General features: G+C 46.9%; 1 protein-coding gene across 1 annotated transcript in view; it reads right to left on the minus strand.

Moving 5' to 3' along the window:
- The window catches only part of slc25a32a (solute carrier family 25 member 32a), a 91951-nt gene that overhangs the window by 8282 nt on the left and 69213 nt on the right, over positions 1 to 14456 (minus strand). The window contains exon 4 of the mRNA XM_084313066.1: positions 7200 to 7354. Within this exon, the coding sequence (XP_084169192.1) occupies positions 7200 to 7354 (155 nt within the window). The remainder of the gene's footprint in view (positions 1 to 7199; positions 7355 to 14456) is intronic.

The following is a 14456-nucleotide window of genomic DNA, read 5'->3' on the forward strand; positions in this document are numbered from 1 at the left end:
CCAAGTGCCCCTGTCCGTCTTCGTCAAGGACGCCACAGCGTTAGCGATCTGTTGTGCATGTTTTTCCATTGGGTTTATCTTATCGGGGGGGAAACCCTTGCGAGCACGGGGAGAACATGCAAACTCCACACAGAAAGGCCTGGGAGATACCCCACCTGAGTACCTGGCATCATGGAAACCTGGTCCCCAAGCGGGAATCGAACCCTGGACCTTCTTGCTGTGAGGCGACAGTGTTAACCACTACACCACCGTGCCGCTCCGTGGCCCGTCCCGAATGTGTTAACTAAACATTAAATACAACTTAATTTCTCACTCTAAAAATATTTTCACTGGCACAGTGCCTAACTTCGGCAGAAAGATTCAGCACCATGGACAGGTCTGCTCAAACCAATTTATTTTGGGATGACATGACAAACAAATGCAATGACAAAAGATAGTGACAAAAACAAAGGATGCAATTGTCATGAAAATACAAATTAAGAAAGCTCTATACATTACGAAATAAACTAAATACAAATCGTGAAAAATCTGTTATAGAAACGAAGAGCTATTGATTCGTCAGGACTTCCAATTCGCGATCAGAGAATCCTAGGACATGCATACTGTTGCATGGGCAGTATTTATACTATTTTACCATATCAGGAGCAAATTGCACTCAGCTGCAACACCGTATGGGCGTGTTTGCGCTAGTATATCATTCGTGCAATATCTTTAGTGAATAGGTCCTTAAGACTGAGCACATAGCGGGTGCAAATCAAATGCAGTCAAGGGTGCCTTTAGTGGCCGCAATCCATTCTTTTTCAATTCGCCCCTCAATCTATAAGCACAAAGAAACTACTTAAAAACGCAATCTATAGAAAACATCGGACTCAATATATTAAACGCAAAGAAAATAATTGGTGCATATAAATATTTACCTCTTTTGGAATAAGTCAATACGAGCAACATTGTAGTTTTCCTCTCAAATTACCTGTTAAATCTTTAATTAACAATGTGAATTAATAATCACTCTTAATTCTTAATTCCCTCTAAAGCCACCTCCCACACACACACCTGGTCAACAAGAAGCCTAACACATGACTCTAACACGCTGACATATGGGTCACAGCGAGAGGCTGTTGTGGTCACTGATGTCATGACGAGACAACTCACACCATGGAAAACAGGTTAGTAGGTCAGGGTGCAGCCTCTGTGTTGTGTCCGTGTCTAAATGAGGTTAGTTAAGAGTGTATTACCTATAACACGCATCTAGGAAGTGATTTGACATTAGATTTACATAATTATTGTTTACACTGTTTATTTATATATTCAGTTAACACTTTGGTTGCCTAAGGTTAAATTAATGATATACCATAGATTGCCAGCGCTATTTGTCTATGGAGAAAGTCCCCTTCTTTGCAGGGCTATAACTTTTTAAATTCTATTGCTACATTGCCATTATTAGGGCCCATTCAAAGTCCTATATGTATTGTTCATTGTGTAGCAACGTTAAACTTTTTCATTCACATATTCATAGTAAAGTATGGTCTAATGTATAAGTATGTTTTCATCTCTTTCTGCAGCTTTCTCCAGAACGTGATATATAGCCCCAAATGCATTATATTGATGATGAAATACAGTTTGATGGCAATCAGCGCGATATAAAAAATTCCAACTAGACGTACTTCTAGAAGTTACTACACGTCATCTGATGTTGACCGGATGGGCGAGGGGGCGTTTATAATTCCGTGGGCAGCGTTATACCAATCATCTAATGTGGGTCAAATGTTGATAATATCAGTTATTATCGAAGACGGTAACGTTACACGCTGAAACTCACCCCAGTCTCCGCGCGCCGTTGGGCGATCATCGTCGAGTAGAAATTTTATCATTATGGGATATATTATTACCCGGTCCATCTCCAGCTTGTATAATGGTATATACGTCCAAATCATGTTGTTTATCGAGTTATTGGCAATCGATCGCTATGTAGAGTGACGAGCTAGAGTCACGGGACATGTACCGAGTGGCCGGAAGCAATACGGACGTCTAGCAAAACCTCTAATGCGCTTCCTGTTAAGCGCTTGCGCCGATCGGCCACCAGATGGCGCTCCTGAACCGCCAGAGAGCTCAGTGGGTCCTGCTGGTGGATCTCAGGCCAGCGGAGGGACATTATGAATCCGATCGCAGATTTTTGAAATATTGATATAAAGACGACGTACAGCGTCCCCCGGCAACTTTAGCATGGCCAGCAAAGACGTCTAAAGACGGCTCCCGGCAGTCAAAGTGTTAATTATATTGTTTACGCTGTTTATTATATATATATATATATTTTTTGTTATCATATTTTTATATTCAGGTTTAATTTGATTGCCTATATTGACTGCATGTCTTTTTTCTATTACCCTGCCCATACCTGTACCTCCCCTCCCCCGATGCTGCTATGACATTTATCCAAGGGGATCAATAAAGGAATATCTTATCTTATATCGTTTCTCTGATGTTGTGGGTGTCTGTTGGTAGAAGTTTAGACTGGTTGAACATGTACTACGCTAAAAAAAATCTGTGGTTTACATCCTGGGAACTGTCAACAGAATCTCAGGAGTTGCTTTAACCCATTGCTCGCCAATGACTTGTTAACACGTCATTCTCCGCTATGCGTAATCTTCCAATGACTCTGTAAGGCGTCTTTGAGATCAATATTTCATATTTTCATCATGGTATTCACATTTCACCCACGGAGTCTTGGCTGGTGCTGTAGGACTCCGCTCAACTCTGCAACGCTTCAATACCGCCACCTCGTTGGCCGATCGACGAGTTGTCCAACCGGAAGTGGCCGGAAGTGCTTGGTCCGTCCCCTATTTTCGTCCGGCCACTCGGTACACGTCTCGCGGCTCAATACAGACACCGTGGATATGGATCTTTGCCATAACTCAATAATCAACATTATTTGGACGTGTATTAGTAATATACAACCCGGCAATGGAACGCATCGATCAACATCCCATAATAGCGATCTTTTTGCTCCACTCTCATCACCCAACGCTACGAGGAGAATGGGGTGAGTTTCAGCGTTTTTCTTTACCATTTTCGATACAAACTGCTCTGATCAATATATCACCCATACTACATGAATCATTTAACGTCGGTCACGGAATTATAAACGACCCCCCCCCCCCCCCCCCGCTCCGTTCATCCGCACATGATGAGTCATAACGTCTAGCACTGTGTACAGTTGACATTTTTAATCTACTCTCTTCTCTCCTTCCTTTCTAAAACACTTGAACGTGCTGTATCCAACCAACTTACTGCTTATCTCTTACAGAATGACCTCCTAGACCCCAATCAGTCTGGCTTCCGGACTGGCCACTCCACAGAAACGGCCCTCATTGCGGTCACAGAGGCACTTCACTTAGCAAAAGCGAAAGGCCTCTCCTCTGTCCTGATTCTCCTAGATCTATCTGCAGCCTTCGACACAGTCAACCATCAGATCCTCCTCGCGGCCCTCGCAGGAATGGGAGTGGCTGGATCTGCGCTGACATGGCTGACATCATACCTCAATGACCGCTCCTACCAAGTGTCATGGAGAGGGACTCTGTCGGCCACCCGCCCCCTCCGGACGGGTGTCCCCCAGGGCTCGGTCCTAGGACCCCTTCTCTTCTCCCTCTACACTAAATCACTGGGTAACATTATCACATCTCATGGCTTCTCATATCATTGTTATGCCGATGATACTCAACTCTTCCTCTCCTTCCCTCCCTCAGATATCCACGTCTCTGAGCGGATCTCGGCCTGTCTGTCCGACATCTCCGCCTGGATGACGACCAACCACTTCAAACTGAACCTAAGCAAAACAGAATTGCTCCACCTGCCGGCCAAATCCTCCCCCCTGACCGACCTCTCCATCACAGTCGAGAATGCAGCTGTGACCGCGTCGCCGACCGCCAAGAACCTTGGTGTTGTCCTCAACGACCAGTTGAACTTCTCTGCTCACATCGCAGCGACAACCAGAACCTGCAGATTCCTCCTGAGCAACGTCAGAAGGATACGCCCCTTCCTGACAAAAGAAGCCACCCAACTCCTCGTCCAATCAACAGTCATCTCCCGCCTCGACTACTGCAACGCACTGCTAGCTGGCCTCCCGGCCACTGCCACCAAGCCTCTTCAACTCATTCAAAATGCAGCGGCCCGCCTGATCTCAAACCTACCGAAGTCAGCCCATGTCACCCCACTTCTTAGGGACCTGCACTGGCTCCCCATTGCTGCACGTATCCGCTTCAAGGCCCTCGACCTAGCATACCGTGCGGCAAAGGGAACCGCTCCCGCCTACCTCCGGTCAATGGTCTCCAACTACACACCCTCAAGACCCCTACGCTCTGCGTCTTCTGGCCGCCTCAGATCTACTCCTATCCAAGCTCCCGGAGGGTCATCAAAGAGAAGCCGCCTATTCTCAATCCTTGCCCCACAATGGTGGAATGAACTACCCATCCCAGTTAGGACAGCCGAATCCCGTCCAATCTTTCGCCGTCGACTAAAGACTCACTTCTTCAACCATTATCTGAAATGATAAAAAAAAAAAAAAAAAAAAATCGAACCCCGACTAACCTTAATGTCATGCACTTGTCCTAATAAACTAACCTACACTGTAACACGCAACACTTTGATGAACATTGTTACTCAGCTGATAGAGTTATACCCTTCTTGCGGTCTTGTCGCACAGAACTTGTAAGTCGCTTTGGATAAAAGCGTCAGCTAAATGACTAAATGTAAATGTAAATGTAAATGTAATCTGGCGTAGATCGGTATCAAACTGCATTTGATGGTCTAATATATGCATTTATGGCTATATCTGACGTTCTATGAAATACTGCAGAAAACGATAAAAACATATTTATACTCTAGACCGTATTTTTGTATGAATGAAAAAGTAAAACGTTCCTACATCCTGAACGATAGATAATTGATGTTGAATGGGCCATAGTAATGTCAATTTAGCAATACAATTTAAAAAGTTATAGCCCTGCAAAGAAGGTGAACATCTCCATAGACAAATAAGAGCTGGCAGAGGATGGTTTAGGATGGGTACAATGCCCGGCGGAGAATGGGTTAATGCTCTGCTGAGTCCTGTTAAAAGAAACAACTCCACCTAGTGGTGGCCAGTGGAAGTACAGTCACACACACAATTTCAGTAAAGTTTCTCTTGATCACTGACCAGGGATCAGCTTCACCAGCCCCCTTTCCTGACTTTAACCATTAGCAGGCCGGGGATAGTTTAAAAGACTAGATCAGTCTTTCCCTTGCAGGGGTGAGGCTCCTGACACAGCGTCTTCCAGCCACTACTTCCTTCTCAACACTAGGGGCTGCGTCCAGTTCCAGGTAAAATACCTCCTTCTCAACACTAGGGGCTGCGTCCAGTTCCAGGTAAAATACCTCCTTCAACACTAGGGCTGCGTCCAGTTCCAGGTTAAATACTTCCTTCTCGTTGTCGTCTTCCCTCCTTCCCTGCCTTCCCTTTTGGGAATCCCCGAAATGCCAGGATGTAAAATGGCTGCCAAACTAAGTGGGATGAAGGGTACAAAATACAAGCTTCAACAATGTCACTGAATGTAAGTCAGTCAGACAAATGAGTAGCCAGAGAAGCAAAAGTGTTTATTTGCTGTATCAGGAGTTTCATCACCAGAGAGCTCACTAAAAGGAAGTTTGATTGAATTGATTGAAAACTTTATTAACAGATTGCAGAATGGGTACAATACAGTACAAGTCAACGAGGGGAGGGAAGAGGCTAACTTGGATCTGAATGCAGCCCCAGTTTGACAGTTCGTTCTGCATAGCAACAGGAAGTAATAGAGGCGGGACTTGCAGAGATTTAGCAAAACAGTGGATTATTATTAGAATATGATGACTAGGCCCTAGGCAGTGTGGGCCAATGGAATGTCTAGGAAAGAAAAGCACACTGTTCTCCCTGGGGTTCTATGGTTAGAACACCACTGTGCTGCGTTGGAGTGGTGGGGGATAGTGGTCCACGATATGAAAGGTCAGCACACAAAATGCTGACTTTGTTTCCTAGTTTTCCCCTAGTGAAACCTCAGGGACTGACATCATGGCACTCAGAAGTCAACTACATATCATACTGTGTTTGAACCTTCACGGACTGAACAGCATGACACTCAGAAGTCAACTACATATCATACCGTGTTTGAACCTTCACAGACTGAACAGCATGACACTCAGAAGTCAACTACATATCATACTGTGTTTGAACCTTCACGGACTGAACAGCATGACACTCAGAAGTCAACTACATATCATACTGTGTTTGAACCTTCACGGACTGAACAGCATGACACTCAGAAGTCAACTACATATCATACTGTGTTTGAACCTTCACGGACTGAACAGCATGACACTCAGAAGTCAACTACATATCATACTGTGTTTGAGTGAACACACAATCTACTGCAAGCAACTCTGCACTGTACACACTACACCATCACTGTACTATATTATTTTGGATATTTATACAGTATTATATATTCCATTATAGTTTTTATTCTACTTCATTTTTTAAATACATTGCTGCTGGAAAACCCAAGAATTGCACTCTGAACCTATGAAGAGGTAATAAGATCAGAGAATCTCAATCTGAATCCTGAGTGTTCCGACACCTAACATCACATTAAGTCCCATTCAAAATGTATTAAGGGTGTTGGTTTCTGCCTCGTTACTGTAGCAGGAAAGACTTTAGGCAGTCATTGATTATTTGCAACAAAATATTAAAAGGCGCTATAGATAACATTCAGCCACTGGAGCACCAGCATGTCATTTATCCAATCAGGTGCATTCCACATGGGGAAATGGGGAGTAGGGAGGGGATACAGGGAAACGACAACATTCAATACTTTTATTCCATAACTTTCTAAAAGCTATGTGGAAATATGATGACTTAATTCAAAAGTTCTTGTTAATGGATAATGGAGCCAATTACCTTTGGTCCTCTAAAACTTTATATGACTATGGCTACAATTCCTACATGGTTCACCTGATGTATGTAAACGCTCTCACCCCGATATGGACGTAAACACAGCCAAAGGTCTGACCTTAACCTCAGTCATTGTTGCATTTCAAATCCAATGTGCTGGAGTACAGAGACAAAATAACTAACCATGTTTCACTGTCCTAAGACTTAGGAACTGCATTCTGTGCGTGTGTATGTGTTGTACCCTGTAGAGTCCGGGGATGCCTTCAAATTGGTAGATCTTGACGAGGGCGTCGAACATTCCTTTGTACTGTTTCGTGTCCGATTCCACGTTGTACTGAAGCACCAGGCGAGTCTTTGTCACCCACACAGGGTTGGTGAGACACAGAGCCAGGATACCTACACACACACACACACACACACAGGGCGAGAGAGAGGGGATTGTGGGTATCTCCAGTTAGTAGTGTATAGTTATTAGTTGATACTGATATATATATATATATATATTATACAGATGATTCAGGTGGCCGGAAAAGTTAAAGCCACTATCTAGCAGCGGAGCGGGGTCAGGTGTTGGTCCTGGGGTCCTGGCGGTGGGGGATGTCTTTTGTGGCATCTGTAATAGTATAATTAAATTTCGATGTTCTGTATTTATTATCTTTGTTATTCTATCGTCATTATTGTTAGTACCATTATTGTCCTGTGAAGTCCTGTCTATTATTATTATTGTATTGTCATGTTTTTAATATTTTGTATTTCATGTCAAATAATAAAAAAAATTAAAAATGTATAAAAAAAAACGACGATTCACTGAAATCACTGAGGGTGAAATCTTGCATGGAGGTGTGTGTGTGTGTGTGTGTGTGTGTGTATGCACACTTGGATGCATGCTCGTGCACAGTTGCAGCCATTGCAGATTGCCGCTGGTTCACTATTGATGTCCTCCATTTAAAGTCTGGTCCTGGACCATGTTTCCTTAGAGGACTTTTGTCCTTTTGTTTATTCAGACATTTAAATATAATATAGAACAGGAATGTTTCCACTTCTCTTAAGTTTCAAAGTTGTCATATTACATTGTAATTTGTACTGGAAAAATATGTAAGGAAAATATGGTGATATGATATTTTGGGCAAACTCTCACACTCTGGGCTGGATTCAGTGTAACCTTGCAACAGATATATTGATAGCATGTTTCTACTGTTGGCATGTTTACACTGATAGATAGCATGTTTAAATAATCAGCCCATGGGAATAGAGTGTGCTACAAGCCAAGGTACAGTAGGGCACACTAAACATTACTATGAGCTCATAAAGTACTTTTTAGTAAAATGTCCTCCATTCATGTTGATTTTCTTGAGTAGGATGAATATGGAGTCGTGCTTCAGGAAGGAAACCTTTTTTTGTAGCAGATTTTATTTGTCAAGCCTGGAAGATAAGGTAGAATACCTTTGTTTAAGGGCAAGCTGTAATCTGTATTTATGTAATCCGTATTTAGATAATGAAATGTAATGTGTAATGGAATAATGGAACACTGCAACAGTATTCTTGGCGTCTAGTGAACCCATGAGGGTTGGGCACTTTGATTATTTTATTTTCTTGTCATGCACACAATCAATCTAGGTACTGCAGACTGGAATAACAAGGAATAGGTTAATGAGTTGGACCAGAGGTTCCTGAGCCATTTCTGGAAGGTCACATCTTGAGGTCAGTCGTTTGTGCAAATCCAAAAACTGTTGGGTGGAGTTTTTCATTTCAAAAGGATGAGGATATAATTATAAATTCTATTTGCATTAAGAATGTTTCTATTAGACCCCATTTAATATCAGGAGACCACATAGGACGTCTCCAGCAACCAAACTGGTCGTGAGTTAGAGCGACGGATATCAGTTTATTGGCTGACTGAGGCTACTGATTGACTGGTTCAGGCTTCCGATTGGCTGTTCACTCTGATGGATCAGGGGAGACATTCTGATTGAGAGGATATGGACCGTATGCATAAAAGTCTCCCATTGGACGACTATTTCTGAGCTTCCATTCGCCCAATTCAAGTTTCAAGTTTCTTTAATAGTTGTCATACAGAAGTACAGAATACTTTTATACAAAATGCTTCTTACTGTTTCGCTCCAGAGACTGTGTTAGACAAGATAGTATGAAATAAAATATAGCGTGTAAAATATAAGTAAAAATAGAGGTCACAGTGTTCAGTATAGACATATGTACAATGTTCGATGCAGAATAGAAGTAACTGAGTTACCATACAATATACAATATATACTATGCAATGTACTAATATACAATACTATATAGTGCAGAGCAGAAATGGGATGAGGTACAATTTAGGTACAATTTACAGTAAGGTGTGCGAGTTGTAGTGCAAATCCTTTACCAATAAATATAAATATAAGGTGTAAAGTGTGTTTAGGTGTTCTAAAGTGTGTAAAGTGGGTGCTGCAGTGAGTTGCCCGTTTAAAGTGAGTGTGTGCGTGTGGATGTGTGTGCTGTGTGCATTTGATGGTTGCTGCATAGTGTTTATTGTTCGTTGAGCAGCCTGATGGCCTGGGGATAGAAGCTCCTTCTGAGTCTTTCTGTGCTCGCCTTAAGACTCCGGTATCGCTTGCCTGACCGCAGCAGTTCAAAAAGGCAGTTGTTCGGGTGGCTGGAGTCCTTGATGATTCTCTTAGCCTTCCCCCTGCACCGCTTGTTGTAAATGTTCTGGAGGGTGGGAAGCCCCCCTCCAATTGTGCGTTCGGCTGAACGTGTCACTCTTTGTAGTCTGCTACGGTCTTGTGCAGTGCTATTCCCAAACCAGGAGGTGATGTTGCCAGTCAGGATGCTCTCGATTGTACATGAGTAGAAGTTCCTAAGGATCTTCTGACTGACTTGGAACTTCCTTAGGCGCCCGAGGAAGTAGAGGCGTTGTCGTGCCTTCTTCACAACACTGTCAATGTGTGTGGTCCATGTCAAGTCCTCGGATATGTGGGCTCCGAGGTACTTGAAACTGTTCACTCTCTCAACCGGTGCCCCGTCGATGCTGAGGGGGCTGTAGTCCTTGACCCCCGACCTCCTGAAGTCCACAATCATCTCTTTTGTTTTGCTGACGTTCAGGGAGAGGCAGTTCTCCTGACACCACTGTGACAGATTCTCTACCTCTTCCAGGTAGGCCCTCTCGTCGTTGGCAGAGATCAGGCCCACCACTACTGTGTCATCAGCAAATTTGATGATTGTGTTGTTGTTCCGCTGTGCCACGCAGTCATAATAATAATAATAATAATTCATTTAATTTATATAGCGCTTCTCAATAACCCGAAGTCGCTGACAGTAGTCGGGAGCAGGGGTACAAACAAAGAGGCGAAAGCAAAGAAACAAAACAAAACAACAAAGAAACAAAAACAAAGGAACATGAGACCATGGGGGGAACGGGGGAGACAGCCTGATGGCACAAAAAAAAAAAGACTAGAGACATATCGATCAGGTTGGAGGGGAGGGGGGGGTTTAGGGGTGGGGGGGGTTGAAGGCAAGGGAGAACAGGTGGGTTTTGAGGCGAGCTTTGAAGGTGGAGAGTGTAGGGGAGTCTCTGATGGACTGGGGGAGGGAGTTCCAGAGTCGGGGTGCAGTGCGAGAGAAGGCCCGATCTCCGAAGTTTTTGAGCTTGGATGTCGGGACAGTGAGGGAGGCAGTGGAGGAGGACCGGAGGGAACGGGTTGGGCGGTAGGGGAGAAGGAGATCAGTCAGGTAGGGGGGGGCCAGGCTGTGGAGGGCTTTGAAGGTGAGGAGTAGTGTTTTAAAGTTAATGCGGTGTTTGATGGGGAGCCAGTGGAGGGAGTGGAGGACAGGAGTGATGTGTTCGCGGGACCGGGTGTTAGTGAGGAGGCGGGCGGCTGAATTTTGGACCATTTGCAGTTTATGGAGGGAGCGGGAGGTGATACCAGTGAGGAGGGAGTTGCAGTAGTCCAGGCGGGAGGAGATGAAGGCGTGAATGAGGGATTCAGCAGCGGGGGGGGAGAGGCAGTGACGGATTTTTGCGATGTTGCGGAGGTGAAAGTAGGATGTTTTGACGATGGAGCGGACGTGGGGGTCAAATGAGAGGGTGGGGTCAAGGAGGACACCAAGGTTGCGGACTAGGGGGGAGGGGGTGATGGTGGAGTCGTTGATGGTGAGTGTGATGGGTCCGGATCTGGTGAGGGTGGTTTTGGTGCCAATGATGAGGAGTTCAGTCTTGTCACTGTTGAGTTTGAGGAAGTTGTGGGTCATCCAAGTTTGGAGTTCGGTGATGCATGATTCAATGTGACTGAGGGGTGGGCTGTGGGGGGATTGTGTACTGATGTATATTTGGGTGTCGTCAGCGTAACAGTGGAAGTTGAGGTGGTATTTGCGGATGATGTGACCAAGGGGGAGAATGTAGCAGATGAAGAGCAGGGGGCCAAGGACTGAGCCTTGGGGGACCCCCTGTGTGACTGGGGAGGGGGGGGAGGTGTGGCCGGAGAGGGAGATGAATTGGTGTCTGTCAGTGAGGTAGGAGGAGAACCAGTCAAGTGCTGTGCCCTCAACACCCAGTTGGTGCAGCCTTTGGAGGAGGATGGAGTGACACACTGTGTCAAAGGCTGCACTGAGATCGAGTAGGATCAGGATGTTGAGGGCACCGGAGTCAGCGGAGATGAGGAGGTCGTTGATGACCTTTACCAGTGCAGTTTCGGTGCTGTGAGCGGGACGGAAGCCAGACTGAAGGGGTTCATATAGGGTGTTGGACTGGAGATGGGAGTGGAGTTGGGAGGCAGCAATACGTTCCAGTGTTTTTGAGAAAAAAGGAAGATTGGATATGGGGCGGTAGTTGGAGAGGGTGGATGGGTCGAGAGTGGGTTTTTTGAGGACAGGGGTGACAGCGGCGAGTTTGTAGGGGGAGGGGACGTGGCCTAGGGATAGTGACTGGTTGAAAAGGGCGGTGAGGTGGGGGATGAGAGCAGGGAGGCAGGCTTTGGTGAGAGTAGTGGGTAGGGGGTCAAGGGAGCAGGTAGTGGTCTTGGAGGTAGTCATGAGGTCCATGATGAAGGAGGAGTCAACTGGGGCGAAGGCAGTAAAAGGGGTGGGAGGGATGGAGTCAGGTGGGGGAAAAATGTTGGTGGGGGGGGCGAGGGTGGGGGAATTGGCGATGCGGGCAGTCAGTGAGCTGTTGATTAAAGATACTTTATTATTAAAGAAGAGGAGAAACGAGTTGCAGAGGTCAGGGGAGGAGAGTGAGTTATTGTCCGGGGGTTGTAAGAGTTTCTTGACAGTGGAGAAGAGGGTCCGGGGGTTGCGGTTGCTGCTGTTGATGATGGTGGAGTAGTGGGCAGATTTGGCAGCTTGGAGTGCATCACGGTAGGAGGAGACGTGCTGTTTGTGGAGGTCGGCGTGGATGGTGAGGCGGGTTTTTTTATAGAGGCGTTCGAGTTGACGGCCGGTCTGCTTCATGGAGCGGAGTTCCGGAGTGTACCAGGGGGAGGAGGTGGTGAATGAGACAGTGATGGTTTTCAGGGGTGCCAGTGAGTCGAGGGAGTCAGAGAGAGTAGAGTTGAGGAGGAGGGCATAGTCGTCGGGGTTAGAGGGGGCGGAGTCAGGGGGAAAGGCAGAGGATATGGATTGAGACAGTGTGAGAGGGTCAATGGATTTTATGTTACGGAAAGAGATGGTGCGTTTGATGGAGTGGTGGGGTGGGGGAAGGGGAGCAGAGAAAAGGATGCAGTAGTGGTCAGAGAGTGGGAATGGGATGGGGTGAGGATTGGATATGGGTAGGGAGGCAGAGCAAACAAGGTCAAGTGTGTGGCCTTTGTTGTGGGTGGGGAAGTTGATGTGCTGGGTGAGGCTAAAACAGTCAAGGAGGGAGAGGAAGTCAGGAGTGAGGTTTGAGTTTGGTTGGTCAACATGGATGTTGAGGTCACCGGTAAGTAGGAGGCGGGTGGAGAGAGTGGAGGCTATGGTCAGGAGATCAGAAAGTTCAGTTAAAAAAGAGGGATGAGGCTTTGGAGGGCGGTAGAGGAGTAGTGCAGTGATAGAGTTGGGGAGGGAGAGGGCAAGGTATTCGAAGGATAGCATGGGAGGGAGGTTTAGGTGCAGTTCAGTGATGGATAGGGAGAGTTTGTGAAAAACGGCAAGACCCCCCCCTCGGCCAGAGAGGCGGGGCTTGGCGATGAAGCTGTAATTTGGGGGGGTAGCTTGGTTGAGGGAGTAGAAGTCCAAGGGCTGTTGCCAGGTTTCAGTGAGGAGGAGTAGGTCCAGGTTGTTGTCCAGTAGTAGTTCATAGATCAGAGGTGATTTGTTAGAGAGAGAACGGGTGTTGAGGAGAGCAAGGGAGATGGATGGGGGAGCAGGGAGGAAGGAGCGAAGGTTATCGAGGTTAGCGGTGCGGCGGGTGGGGGTGGCAGGGGGGCGAGAGGTAGTCCAGGAAGAGGGGATGTATGAGCCGTCAGGGAGGTGGAGAGTCCGGTTTCGATTTAGGCGGGGGCCTCTGTGGATGTTGCGACGGCGACAGTGAATGCCAGCGTTTCTGGCAGCAGTGGCAGTGGCAGCGGGGAGGCGGTAGTTGTTGTTGAGCGAGTGAAGATCAGCAGGAGTATATGAGAGGCGGCAGGGGGGTGGGGGGGGGCAGTGAAAAATGGGGGGGGGGGGGGGTTGTGAGAATCCAAGGGGAAAACGGTAGGAGAAGCAGGAGTCCAAGTTGGGTGTAGAATAGGAGCAGGAGTGGGTTAAAAGTTGGTAGTAGCTGGAGGGCGGAGAGTTGGAGTAGAATGTTGAGCAGATCACTCCGGGGCTGCAGCTGGACAATGGGAGCACTCCAGAGTTGCAGCTGGATACTGGGAGAGAGAGTGTTGTTGTTTTGAAGCAGCGTGTAGTAGCCGGCTCCAGACCAAGCCCGCGTAGCGGGCCGACCTGACCGCGCCATACCAGCAGCCAAGACCGAGAGGAGAGTGAGGGCAGTAGTATAGTATCGCCGACACTCACCCGAGGAGATGGGGAACCCGCAAACCAGCGCGAGGGAGTGGTGTCGCCCTCGCGGGAAGGGAGTAGTAGGATAGCACGGCCAGGCAGGCAGTGCCAGCAGCGGGTGGCTGGTTTAGCCGACAGCAGACAGCCAGGAGCAGACGCACAGGACCGGTCCGGAGGACAGGTAAGGTTTTGTCTGGGAGAAAAATGTGTAGATCCGGGAGTTTGTTTTCCAGTGGCAAGGTTTGTAGTCCAGTTTGAGATCCAGTGATGGTGGGAACGGTGAGAGTACAGTCGGCAGGTCCAGAGAGCAGGGGGGGGAAGAGAGGACGTGGAATGTTTGTAGAGAGTCAGGACGGGCGCAGGAGAGGACGGGAGAGACAAGCAGCGTCGACGGTAGAAAACAAAATAACAAATAGAGTACAAGGAATGTGTGTACAGGGAGTAGAGGAGGGGGCTCAGAACATAGCCCTGGGGGGCCCCTATGTTGAGCGTGATGGATGAGGAGGTGCAGTTGCCTGCTCTTACCACCTGGGGTCTGCCC

Source organism: Notolepis coatsorum (assembly GCF_963971535.1).
Source record: "Notolepis coatsorum genome assembly, chromosome: 4".
Taxonomy (NCBI): domain Eukaryota; kingdom Metazoa; phylum Chordata; class Actinopteri; order Aulopiformes; family Paralepididae; genus Notolepis; species Notolepis coatsorum.